At 38.9% G+C, this 12928-nt stretch overlaps 2 protein-coding genes across 5 annotated transcripts in view; one reads left to right on the forward strand and one right to left on the reverse strand.

The window, feature by feature from the left end:
• usp9 (ubiquitin specific peptidase 9) overlaps nucleotides 1–8088 on the forward strand; it is a 33821-nt gene extending 25733 nt beyond the window's left edge. For 2 of the 4 annotated variants that reach the window (XM_067408562.1, XM_067408564.1), the window contains 13 exons: nucleotides 90–293; nucleotides 416–971; nucleotides 1753–1876; nucleotides 1967–2192; nucleotides 2370–2499; nucleotides 2592–2777; nucleotides 3172–3392; nucleotides 3596–3684; nucleotides 4249–4405; nucleotides 4502–4714; nucleotides 5346–5453; nucleotides 6190–6285; nucleotides 7044–8088. In XM_067408562.1, the coding sequence (XP_067264663.1) occupies nucleotides 90–293; nucleotides 416–971; nucleotides 1753–1876; nucleotides 1967–2192; nucleotides 2370–2499; nucleotides 2592–2777; nucleotides 3172–3392; nucleotides 3596–3684; nucleotides 4249–4405; nucleotides 4502–4714; nucleotides 5346–5453; nucleotides 6190–6285; nucleotides 7044–7178 (2445 nt within the window). In that variant the 3' untranslated portion in view covers nucleotides 7179–8088. Of the gene's footprint in view, nucleotides 1–89; nucleotides 294–415; nucleotides 972–1752; nucleotides 1877–1966; nucleotides 2193–2369; nucleotides 2500–2591; nucleotides 2778–3171; nucleotides 3393–3595; nucleotides 3685–4248; nucleotides 4406–4501; nucleotides 4715–5345; nucleotides 5454–6189; nucleotides 6286–7040 lie in introns of all 4 variants that reach the window. The other 2 variants (XM_067408561.1, XM_067408563.1) reach the window with 1 other exon arrangement.
• Nucleotides 8089–9923: 1835 nt separating this feature from the next.
• On the reverse strand, nucleotides 9924–12441 carry rpl8 (ribosomal protein L8). The gene is made up of 6 exons (XM_067409003.1): nucleotides 12318–12441; nucleotides 11437–11580; nucleotides 11206–11347; nucleotides 10897–11115; nucleotides 10215–10330; nucleotides 9924–10116 (listed from the first exon to the last, which is right to left on the reverse strand). The coding sequence occupies exons 2-6, from the start codon at nucleotides 11572–11574 to the stop codon at nucleotides 9958–9960; spliced, it is 774 nt and encodes a 257-aa protein (XP_067265104.1). The 5' UTR covers nucleotides 11575–11580; nucleotides 12318–12441; the 3' UTR covers nucleotides 9924–9957.
• Nucleotides 12442–12928: the final 487 nt, after the last annotated feature.

Genomic DNA, 12928 nt, shown 5'->3' on the forward strand with positions numbered 1-12928 from the left:
AGTTTTAAATCATCTTTATGATGTCCTTTATTGTTGATTTTAAGAAAACGCCATATTAAGCTCAAGGTGGTGATGTGTCTTCGTGGCAGGTGGACACAGTGAAGCGTTTACTAATTAAGAAGCTTCCTCCAGTGCTGGCCATCCAGCTGAAACGCTTTGATTATGACTGGGAACGAGAGTGTGCCATTAAGTTCAATGACTACTTTGAGTTCCCACGGGAGTTAGACATGGAGCCCTATACAGTAGCTGGAGTAGCTAAGCTGGAGGGGTCTGATGTGCACCCAGAAAACCAGGTATTACACCAACCAACATGGTCTTTTTTTTTTGGTTTTCAAGCTATGTCTGATTCAAATAAATGAGATTTATGAATATTTTTTTACATAACTACAGTTTAAGTTGTTCTTTATGGCACCAGGTGATCCAGCAGAATGAGCCTTCAGAGCCGGAACCCCCCTGCAGCTCTCGTTATCGTTTGGTGGGAGTGCTGGTCCACTCAGGCCAGGCTAGTGGAGGTCATTATTACTCCTACATCATTCAGAGGAATGGCAGTGGTGGTGAGGGAGAAAGGAACCGTTGGTACAAGTTCGACGATGGTGATGTCACAGAGTGCAAAATGGATGACGACGAGGAGATGAAGAACCAGTGCTTTGGTGGAGAGTACATGGGTGAGGTCTTTGACCACATGATGAAACGCATGTCCTACAGGCGACAGAAGCGCTGGTGGAATGCCTACATCCTTTTTTATGAGCGAATGGACACATTAGACAAGGACAGTGAGCTGGTTAAATACATCACTGAGCTCACAGTGACCAGCAAACCTCACCAAGTGAAGATGCCCTCTGCTATCGAACGCAGTGTGCGCAAACAGAATGTGCAGTTTATGCACAACCGTATGCAGTACAGCTTGGAGTACTTCCAGTTCATCAGGAAACTGCTGACCTGTAACAGTGTGTACTTGAACTCACCGCCAGGTAAATCCAGCCTTCGACTTTGCTCTGTTCTCTTCTGTTGTAGATGGGATTAGGGGTGTCACTTGAGCAATTTAATTCTTTCAAAGAAAATAAAAAATCTTATTTTCCCAAGACTTTTGAATGATAATGTATATATGTGCTAGGGATGGGCATTTTTCAAAAATATTGTATTTCAATATTTGGGCTAGTAAAAAAATGAATATTCAAATATTTGTTTATTTAAATTACATTTAACGATAAAGATGTTATTTTTTTATTCATCAAGTTTTTGATGATGCCCACATGAAACTATATGCTGTATAGCCTCAATATGTGATTTTGACAATTTGGGTTTTGAAGTTCAGTATAGCAGCAGCTCTTCAAATGTGTTTTTTTTTTTTTCTCATTAAAATGCAGTTTTCTCTGTTGTACATTTCTCTGACATATACAACAGTCTCCCATTGTTGCTTGTGCAGAATATTTGAGAGTTAAGGCTACACTGCAAGATGTGATTTATTTTCAGCAGACACAAAAAACAATGCTGCATAAAAGTTAAAACTAAATTATGCCTGCTCTGAAACTCCTGTATCGAAGTATACACTTGTAATCGCAGTGCAAATACACTTACGCCACTCTGAGTAGCATTAAACAGTCTGTGTAAAGTCTGTGGCACCTAAATGCCACTTTCAGAAGCATGTTTGTGCTTCCACTTCAATGCAGTGTCAATTTGGCATTAGATTCAGTATTTTGTAGAGGTTTTTGTTCTCTCATCCATCTGTATTTGAATTTTTTTGGCTTTTAGGTCAAGACCACCTTTTGCCTGAAGCAGAAGAAATGGCTATGATTAGTATACAGCTTGCTGCTAGATTTCTCTTCAGTACTGGATTCCACACCAAGAAAGTAGTTCGTGGCCCTGCTAGTGATTGGTAAGCGTGTTTCTGTCTGTGTCTGTGTGTATCAGGCACATTTGCAAGCGTTCTTCAACAGTTTGTTGATCCTCGTTTTTCTGGTTTCAGGTATGATGCACTGTGCATCTTGCTACGACACAGTAAGAATGTGCGTTACTGGTTTGCACACAACGTCCTCTTTGCATATCCAAACCGCTTCTCGGAGTACCTGCTTGAGTGCCCCAGTGCCGAGGTTCGCGGGGCTTTTTCCAAACTCATCGTATTCATTGCACATTTCTCATTGCAAGATGGACCCTGCCCGTCACCCATTGCCTCACCTGGACCTTCAAGTCAGGTACGTCTTTTCAGTCTAGTTAGCATATTTCAGTCTATACAGGCATCCTGCATTCATGGAAAATCTGGAAATATCAGTGAATATCTGATTTTCGGAATTTGCTGTGCATGGAAATCAGTCCATAGGTTTTTTACATTTTACGTTGTTTTTTTGTTTTTTTTCTCCCTTTTGTCTCAGGCCTGTGATAATTTGAGTCTAAGTGAGCACTTATTCCGTGCTGTACTCAATCTGCTGAGAAGGGAAGTGTCTGAGCATGGCCGTCACCTGCAGCAGTACTTCAACCTTTTCGTCATGTATGCCAACCTTGGTAAGGACCAATAGCCAGCCTTAAGGTCTTCATCCATGCAGACTTAAATGCTACAGTGCTCTCCTGTCTCACTCCTCATTTCATTCACTTAGGCTTGGCAGAGAAGACGCAGCTGTTAAAGCTTGGGGTACCAGCCACCTTCATGCTTGTGGCCCTTGACGAGGGTCCGGGCCCTCCAATTAAGTACCAGTATGCTGAGCTGGGAAAGCTCTATTCTGTTGTGTCACAGCTGGTTCGCTGCTGTGATGTGACATCACGTATGCAGTCATCAATTAACGGTGAGAAGTTTTATACCTTGCTGCCAGATGTTTGTAACCTGATAACAAAATGATCTGTAGGCTTCCCCATGTAGTTTCGGTACCCATTGCCCAATGAAGATGCACATCCTTGCTCAGGACTTCCTGTCTGACACAAAGCCATCTCCAGGCATAAGTGCCAGGTTGGCATTGCTTGGAGCTGAGGGCATTTACAGAGAATCAAGCAGATCTGCACCATTATTTGTCTTTTATTGTCATGCCAATATCAAATACATGGTTTTGCCACCGTTCCATAGTGTTTAGAGTAGTTTAATCTGATTTAAGTATTTGAATGCACAAAGAACATTTTTCTCCAATTCTGCCCAGACCACCAGCCAGGATATGAGCTGACATTTCCACATCTTAATATTTTTAGGTAACCCTCCCTTGCCGAACCCATATGGAGACCCCAATATCACTGCTCCCATCATGCCTCTGCAGCAGCTGGTTGTGGACATTCTGTTTGTGCGCACCAGTTATGTAAAGAAGATTATTGAGGACTGCAGTAACTCAGAGGACACTATCAAACTGCTAAGATTCTGCTGTTGGGAGAACCCTCAGTTTTCTTCCACTGTGCTTAGTGAACTACTGTGGCAGGTGAGTTATGAAAGACAAGCAAGGTATAGCTGGTTTAGGGAATTAGTTCATCAGTTCAATACTCAAGTTTTGATAAGTGTTGAAAGCATACCTTAGTTATTTTAACTGGTTTTTATGGTTTTACTTTTGTTAGCCTTTTGAGTTGAGTAGATTCAAAATGTTTGTTTGAAGATTCTAATTAACTTCAATGTGTTTTTGTGTAGGTGGCATATTCATACACGTATGAGTTAAGGCCTTACCTGGACTTGCTTCTCCAGATCTTGTTTATTGAGGACTCATGGCAGACTCACAGGTCAGTCTGCTTTCCACTCTTATTTCATATTTAGCAGTTGCCTTTTATATAAATCAACTTACTAGAAAATTGGGTTTTCTATGCAATATGGAAAAGTATAGAATTTGATTTTGGTCATTTCAAGGTCTGTTAAGTATGGAAGAGGAGGGAAGAGTATGGAAAAATGTGTTTCCAGTCTATTGCCCCCTTTCTGTTTTCTACAATATAACATTATTTCCAAATAAATGAATATCATACAAGCTGAGTGTTTTTCATACATGGTCAGAATATAACATGCATGTTAACAGTAGGATTTATGTTCAAGGAGAACAACTGCTCACTCTTTTAAGCATAGCCTATTTATTTACTAACGTTTCAGCTAGTAGCATAAATCCAAGGTAACAGTAGGATTTAAACCATTTATCAGATGTCATATATGGTCCAAAATATCTACAGAAGTCTTTCAACCTTTGAGGTCCTTCAGTAGGCATCTTGACCTTTTGACATCCATGGGTTAATGAAATTAAGCACCACATAATCACATAATAATGTCTTTCTCTGCTCTTTTTCTTTATGGTTTGTTAGGATCCACAATGTGCTGAAGGGAATCCCTGATGATCGTGATGGGCTTTTTGACACCATTCAGCGCTCCAAAAACCACTACCAAAAGAGAGCTTATCAGTGTATCAAATGCATGGTGGCTCTTTTTAGCAACTGCTCAGTGGCCTATCAGATTCTCCAGGTGAGAACAACAGCATAAGAATAAAAGACTGTGTACTTGGATGGGTTTGTTTTATGGTTTTGAACATGCAAAAACTGGTTGTTTTGCCTGTTCCAGAGTAATGGTGATCTAAAGAGGAAGTGGACATGGGCAGTGGAGTGGCTCGGTGACGAGCTGGAACGAAGACCGTACACTGGCAATACCCAGTACACGTATAACAACTGGTCCCCTCCTGTCCAGAGCAATGAGACTTCCAACGGATACTTCCTGGAGCGCTCCCACAGTGCCCGTATGACTTTAGCCAAGGCCTGCGAGTTGTGCCCAGAGGAGGTATGTGTTGGCTCATGCCACCTCTCATTGCCTGAAAAATTAGTGCCAGTATATTTAGTTTTTTTAGTTAGTCTGACTTTTTAATATTTACATTTGTATAAATTTTTTCATGGTTGCCTTATACAGAATCCCTTTCAGTAAATACTGATTTTGTTGGTTTATAATGGGGAGAGTTTAATAATTCAAATTTTTTTTCTTCCAAAATCGGCACTGAAATGACACCATGACTGTATAATGATGGGCTGGCACACATCAAACATTTAACTTTTGGAAAGTAATTGTGATAAGGATTTTGAAGAGTTTTTGCTAATCTATAAATGTTTTGAGTGCTAAATAGCCATGTTTAACTATAGGTAGGGCTTTGAGTTTTCGACATTTTTATTTCCAGTTTTTTTGTTGTTGTTGTTTTTTTTTATGCAAATTTATGCATAAATTTAAGTTTCATTATATTTACGCTTGATTTCATGACAGACTTTTTTTTTTTTCTATTAATTTGCAGAACTAAAGCACTTGCTTTTATCAAATCCAGTTTAATGATGAATAACAAATTACCACAAATGTTAAATGTATACAGCTAGAGATGCATAATTTGTTGGAACAGTATGCAATATTAACTGCCGTTTCAAAATAGTGTCACTTAACGAAGCACGAGGTGGTATCTGAAGAGGACGCTGGCCGGAACCCGTCCTCGACACAGCAGCTTTTGCCAGGGGAAGTGACAGGCCAACAACAGCACACCGTAAGACTCGTATGGCCCGGCCACACTGGTGCCATCTGCGTAACTTTTTGATGTTCACAGGGCGTGATGTAAACACAACCATCTTCCACCTCCCTCAAAAACAACTCTAAATCAACTGTTATTTCGTCCTCATCTCAGTGTGTCCAAACTGTTTCTTTCTACCCAACTAGAAGTCTTAATGTGGTAACTAAGTGTTCGAAAACTCTAAGCCTTGGCTATAGTGTGTACAGATGAGTTGGAGATGATGTTTGTGTCTGATGGTGTTTTTCTTTTTGTTTGAGTCTTTTGGGGATGTGATATTGTTCTGGTCATTTATCTGAAAACATGGTTAGTTTTATATCCCATTTTGAAGATTAACTCTCATGGGGGAAGAACGCAATGTTCAAGAGAATTTTTTGTCAAACCGTCTAATCAGTTTATCCATGTGCAAATTCCTGTGTCATCAGAAGCTTTCTTTTAGTTTGGAAAACAATTTTAGTAAAATTGAAGTATAGGAGTGTTTGTTATATGTTGTCATCCATATATGGTGTTCTCTCATCTGTCATTGAATTTAAGTATGTCAAAGTAGTGGAATCCCCAGAGTAATTTGCCTTGTCTAAATCAAACCTATAAGCCCCGAGTCTTCATATTTATATTGGCTTTGCATCCCTGGTTAGTATTAAAGAAACAAACCTTTTTATATTTAATTAAAACAGTCTATCCTAGTGCATAATTTCATTTTTGATGGTTGTTTTAGGAGCCTGATGAGCAGGAGGCCCTTGAAGAGCAGGACCCTTCTCCTCCAGAGGACACTGCTCTGTACCCTCACTCTCCAGGCTCAAAGTTTCAACAGGTGAATTGAAAGGACTATTTTGAAGGCTTTCATAAGCTTTCTTCAATGTAAACCTATGTTGTGATTTTAATAGTACAACACATCAAGGCGCACAACACCCCTCTTGATTTGAAAGATTGTTTTTGGATTTAATATCAGATGGCTAAAGATTTGAACTTTTTGAAGTTTATGGTCCATAAGATGTTTAGTCTGTTCATCAAGGCTGCATTTATTTGATCAGATACAGTAATTGTGAAATTATTACAACTTTTTATTTATTTATTTTTTTAATATAACTCTTGCCCTGCCAGCATGTTTTTAAGCAGCCATTACTCCAGTGTCACATGATCCTTCAGAGATCATTCTAATATGCTGATTTGGTGCTCCTGAAACATTTGTTGAAAACAAAAGTTCAAAAGAACAGCGTTTATGAAAAATCTTTTGTAACAAATGTCTCTTTAGATCAATTTAATGCATCCTTGCTGACAAGCACTGCTTATGTAGGAAAGAAAGTAGAATCACCAATGTGTGGAAACTTGCTAGAATCATTCCTTTTTATCAAAATTAAAAATGTTCCTGCAGCTCACAAGTAGAGAGTGATGCTGCCAGCTCTAAGGCCATTCTTACGGTCTATTCTTAGGAAAGCAGTGTACTGATGAATGTCGCATTTAAAGTCACTTTTGAATAAGTGTTAATATATAATGTCATATACAAATCTAAGTAAAACATGAGTATGATAGTCATGCACTCATTTGATTATTCTGGTGTCTCTTCAGCAGAATAACCTCCCGCATACGCAGCCGTACACTGGGCCCGCAGCACAGCACGTCAACAACCCTCAGCGTCCAGGCCCACGAGCACAAGAGAACTGGGAGCCCCCTGAGGAGGTGCCGCCCAGCCAGACTAAAGACTAACAATATGTTGTCACACTGTCCTCCATCTGAATTCTCCAGTGAGATACTCAAATCCAGAGCAAGGCCAGGCCCCACCATGCTGCTCCACTCCAGAGCCCGTGTAACCAGAACATTCAGCTTCCCTCAATTTCTAACCCTGGAGTGGAGTCTCTTCACCGTCTGCTCTGCAGTATTAACTGTCAAAAGTGTAACTTGCAGTGGACTGTGCATATTGTTTGTAATAATAATAAAACGGGCCTGACGCACTTGTCTCATGACAGAGGTGTACATACTATGTTAATGTTTTGACTGTTCAAAAGCAACAGCTTGTGTGATGCTGTTGGGAGACTGCAGATTTATGAAAATGGAAAAACAAAAAAACAAAAAAAATGCAAATACAACGGTGAAAGACAAAAAAAAAATCCCTGTTTTATCCCATGCTCAGTAGTAAGGTTTGGGCCGTTTGGGTCATTCTGCTTTTGATCATACATTATATTCATGTCAAAGCTTAACCGGCTATGGCACCTCGTGAGCAAGAGTTGGCCATAGTTTGTGAACGATGGGACGGTTGGGTGATGATCTTGACGTTTAGTTGATGTGAATGGGGTGATGATGCAATTTTAATCTGGAAATTCCTATTGCCTTTTTTTCTTTTTTTTTCTCTGGTAATAATTCAATAATTTGAAATCTCCAGCTGACGCGCTGTAACATCTTAGCATGGCTTCACATCAAACTAGTATAGCCGAAGGGCAATTCTGTGATTTTTTTTTCTTTCTCCACAGTAATTTGGAAGATCCCTTTTGTTTGTCCCCTTGTCCATATGCTCTTCTAGATTTGATGTTTTCGAAGCAATGTAAGAAATAAGTGGCTTTACAATTGCACACGTTTCCTTGGATAAATACTTGGCTGTCGCTTTTTTTGGTGGGATAAACACTTAGGTTTTTGATGATAGGAATTTTAGAAAGAGAAAATATACGCAACAGTTAATGCCAGGGTGCCTGGAACATTAGTGGACAGAACTCGTTTCGCTTGTTTGTCTTGAACCTTGCGTCAGACAAATGACCTGGCAATTTAGTCGGTCGCCTAAAATTTATGATCCCTGTTCACATTCGTGTAATCGAATATAGGCTCTGTCTGGGGATTCTTCATTTAAGGAGAGTGAACGTAAAAGCAGGGTTGTACCATAAAATAACTGCTGGTTAGTCATGTTGCAACTTCAGTTAGTAAAGTCTCTTGGATTAAAGGAGTAAACATCAGTAGATACTGTATGTATTTAATTGGTAACTTGAATGCTTTTTTTTTTTTCTTGGATTTTGTTGGAAAATACCAAATACTCCTGCAAATGAAAATATTCTGCCCATCATATATTTAAATATTTTGCTGTTTTATTTTATAGAATTTATTTTGTTGTATTTCACTAAAAGAAAAATAGAATTTGATTTAAGAGGAACATTTTTGTCCTTGTGTTATTTTTAAAGATTATTGACTGTACAGAGTTCTTCGCCCTGTTTTTTGCCGACTTTTGTTTTGGCCATGATGTGACGTTGAATTCTGAAGCCACAGTCACAATGTTGACTTTCACTTTATGAGGTTTTTGTGCACAGAAATATTAGAAAAAAAGCATTGCGCCCTTCAAGAATAAAGAAAAGAAATCGGGAAAATGTCTCTGTTATTGTGAACATTCAGACCTGCATGATGTTTTATGTATTTGTATAAATTCACAAATTTGTCACTGTCGAGTACACCGCACTATAGCCTCAAATTTAATTGTGCTGGTTGTTCAGCTATTACTTTCTTAAAATGCCTTTATAATAATCCATAGAATAATTGAGACTTTTTAGGCTTTTATTAATTTTCAGCCTCTGATCAGAAAAAGCATCCAGAACGATGCATTAAAACCCACAAACTTTCTTTAGAATGCAGCAATTCTGGGCATATTGGGTAGGATTATGGCAAAGGCTGTCCTGAGAACCCTCTTAAATTGCACATCCAATTTTAGATAGGTTGCAGCCAACAGCCATTCTTAACCAGCTTTAATAACCCACAAGGCCAATCTCAATACATGCAGAATGAAAACTTTTTCAGCATGAAGTGAGGCTTGAAACTAATGAGCTCAAAACTTTGGATTGCTTGGAGAAACAGCACTGGCTTTGTGCCCAGGCATGGATGTCGCTCTCAGAAGGTAATGTTAAAATGTATTCTTATAAATTAAACTTACTGTGATTACTTTTTACTTGCCCTGTATTGAAGATGCTTAGTTTATGTTTTGTGCTCGATCTACAGCACCTAGGTGTGATTTGGTCATTTCCCATGCCATTGGTCAAAAAAAAAAAAAGGTATTTAAACATTTATGATTGCAAATAGCAAACATACTTTGTCAATTAATTTAAAAAAACTAAAATGCTTCCTAGCTGATCAGACAATGACTAAAATAAGTATATATAAAAACACATTTCTTGTAAGGGAATAGATATGTAGTTAAAATCTTTTCCAGGTCTGTATACAATTTTAAAACTCTTCTTTCATGACACTTTATAATAAAACCCTGGAGCTAATAAAAAAAAAAAACTACACTTGTTAGAATCTAGTGTATTATAACAAGTTAAATCACTTAAGTGCATCTATAAGTTTTACTTAAACTATAAAAAATAAAATCAGCTTAATTCATTAACCTGTAAAATATTTCATAACTATGTAGCATTCTAATATTTATTTATTTGACAACACTAGTTGTGTTTCTGCAAAGACATCAACAGGCAAGTGGAATTTGTTGGGACACATTTTATTATGAAGATACACATTAGTTTTCTTTGTCCTGGACGGTCTTTGTTCCACGCAGTCTGCCAGTACGACGGGCAGCGATGAGACCGACCTTGCGTCCAGCGGGCGCGTCCCTCCTGATTGTTGAGGGCTTGCCAATATGCTGATGGTTACCACCACCGAAGGGATGCTCAACAGGCTGGAGAAAGAAAAGGCACCGATCAGATTTATAACCACCATTAAGGGAACGAATCAGACTCTGAAATCCATAAATTGCAGAAAAATAAATTTGCTTACATTCATAGCCACACCACGGACACGAGGCCAGCAGTTCCTCTTGGCCTTGTACTTGTGGTATGCACGTCCTGCCTTCAGGATGGGTTTGTCAATACGACCACCACCAGCAACAACACCTTTAACATATAACCGTAAACTTCAGTTTACACTGAATTCAGTTTTAAAGACTTTAAAGCCAAAATAAATACACAACATACCCCTTACACATTTGCTATAACAGGGATTCACAAATTTTTTTTTAAGTGATGTAAAATACCCCCTGAGATTTAGTGTTATGCAGTTCTCTGATGTTTAATGATTTATTCCAACTTTACATTGTCATTCAAGTATTAGTTCACCTTGTGAACCCCCAGAGGTTCCCTCAGAAACCCCAGTTTGGGAAACCTGTGCTATAGAATGTAATATACTCTTAAATTATAGATCCATACGGTCACAAAACATTTCACTGGCAAGCCCCATTAAAAAAAAGTTCTGTAATTTATACATTTGGCAGACGCTTTTATCTTTTATAACAGAATAATAATAGGAAAAACACAAGCCTAAGGATTTTAGAAAATGAAAATTAATCAGGAATCTTAATTATATCCATGGGTGGATATAATTAAGATGGCGCAAGGAACAATACTACTCCAAAAGATATTCATATCAGCCAAAATTAACTCAAATCATAATATTTGCTTACCAACAACAGCTCTGTTTGCAGAAGAGATGACCTTTTTGGATCCAGATGGAAGCTTGACTCTGGATTTCTTGGTCTCGGGGTTGTGGGAGATGACTGTGGCGTAGTTTCCGGATGCGCGAGCGAGCTTGCCCCGGTCCCCGGGCTTCTCTTCCAGACAGCAGACAATGGTACCCTCGGGCATGGTGCCAACGGGCAGCACATTGCCAATGTTCAGCTGGGCTATAACAGTTCAAGCACAGAGACTTTGATCAACAGGTGAACATAAGATTGGATGTTTGCTTGCCCTGTTCTCGGTTTAATTTTCATTACCTTTCTTGCCGCAGTAGATGAACTGCCCGGTGTGGATGCCTTCAGCTGCAATGAACAGTTCTGTCCTCTTCTTGAAGCGGTATGGGTCACGGAACACCACCTTAGCCAGAGGAGCTCCACGGCCAGGGTCGTGAATAATGTCCTAAAGGGCAAAGCATTTTTATTTTTATGGTATTTCCTTCCTTTTAAATGATATGTGAGTGAACATTTCACGTTTAATCCACAATTTACCTTCACAATCCCCTTGATGTAGCCATGGCGTTCAGCAAAGTCAATATGACGGAGTTTAGCAGCACCTTTTCTGTGCTTGACATGGGCTTTGAAGACGGAGCCCGCACCTTTTCTCTGTCCCCTGATCACACGTCCCATTGCGGCCTGTAGAAACAAGCAATTACACATTTAATAAGGGTATCATTCTGCATTTGGTCACCTTTCACATTTATTATTATACAGAGAAAGCTGCAATTAAAGTAAATGGCAACTGAGACTGTCAGCAAGTCACACAGGTTGGAAATAACATGAGAATAAGTAAACTATATAATTTTACTCATAAAAGCATTTATATATTGTGCAAATATGCATTGAACAAAATGGCTAAAATAGTTTTCTATTGTCCAAAAGTATGCTATTGACTGTACTATGCTGTATTTTGTTTAACTGAACAGTCTTTTGTGTACAGAACGCTCACACTCTCATTAGTGTCCTTATTTTTAACTAACGTTATCCCTCCAACAGTGACAGCCGCTATAATGAATGTATGCGACTCGCGAGATAGCAGTGAACCGTAACCCACAATAACGAAACGTACGGTTAAAAACAACACATAATAGCGTTTAAGCAGGTCAATGGATTAACTAGACTCGTAAAATAAGCAGAAACTCCTCCGTGTCGTTTCAGGAGAACCGGTGCTCTAGGCCACAACATGACCAGAGACATCATCACTTCAATGATTAATATCACACTCAATTTCAACATTCTTAGACACAAAAGCGCAAAGATGAGTCCTTAACTAATGTGTTGACATTATACAGCTTGTTATATGCGTGGATGGTGAACTTTAAACGTTGATTACAATCAGATTGAGCAGAGAGACAGAAGATTGTTTCTCATACCTAAACTCCGTTGACGGAAAGAGGAAGCAAAAGGGAGTGATGGGGATTTTCTTCCGGAGAAATGGGGGGAGCTGGGGGTCAAGTGCCCGGATGTGTGTTCAGTACGCGGTCCGCCCTCTAGAGGCTGAACATGGAACAGTTTAAAAGAACACAGAATGAGTGTTTCACGCTACAGCAGTGGTTCTCTACTGGTTTGACCATTGGACCCACATGTTTTCCATGGTCATTTTTTAAGAGAAGCAGAAAGAACTGTTAACTGTTGCTTTTAAAAGCCAAGCAAATTTATTTCACAATAATGGCTGACACAAACACAAGTACTGTCCCACTTTACAATTAAGTTAACATACACATAAATTGTAAGAAAATGACTAATACTGATGAATAAACAGTATAAGGTAAGGATATTAAATGGCAGTCCCAAGCTTATTTTTGTTAATATATTAAAGTTAGGAAGTTAGTATGAGCCACAACAGTCAAGTGAAAATTGTGTGGTATTTTGTGTTTACGGAAACAACAGTTATCAAGTAGCCTGCTAACATGAACTGTTAATGAAACATATCCTCCTGTGACCCAGAACAAGGTTTTTTGAATTTAGTATTTTTTTTTTTTCA

This window comes from Chanodichthys erythropterus, chromosome 14 (genome assembly GCF_024489055.1).
Source record: "Chanodichthys erythropterus isolate Z2021 chromosome 14, ASM2448905v1, whole genome shotgun sequence".
NCBI classification, from domain to species: Eukaryota; Metazoa; Chordata; class Actinopteri; order Cypriniformes; family Xenocyprididae; genus Chanodichthys; species Chanodichthys erythropterus.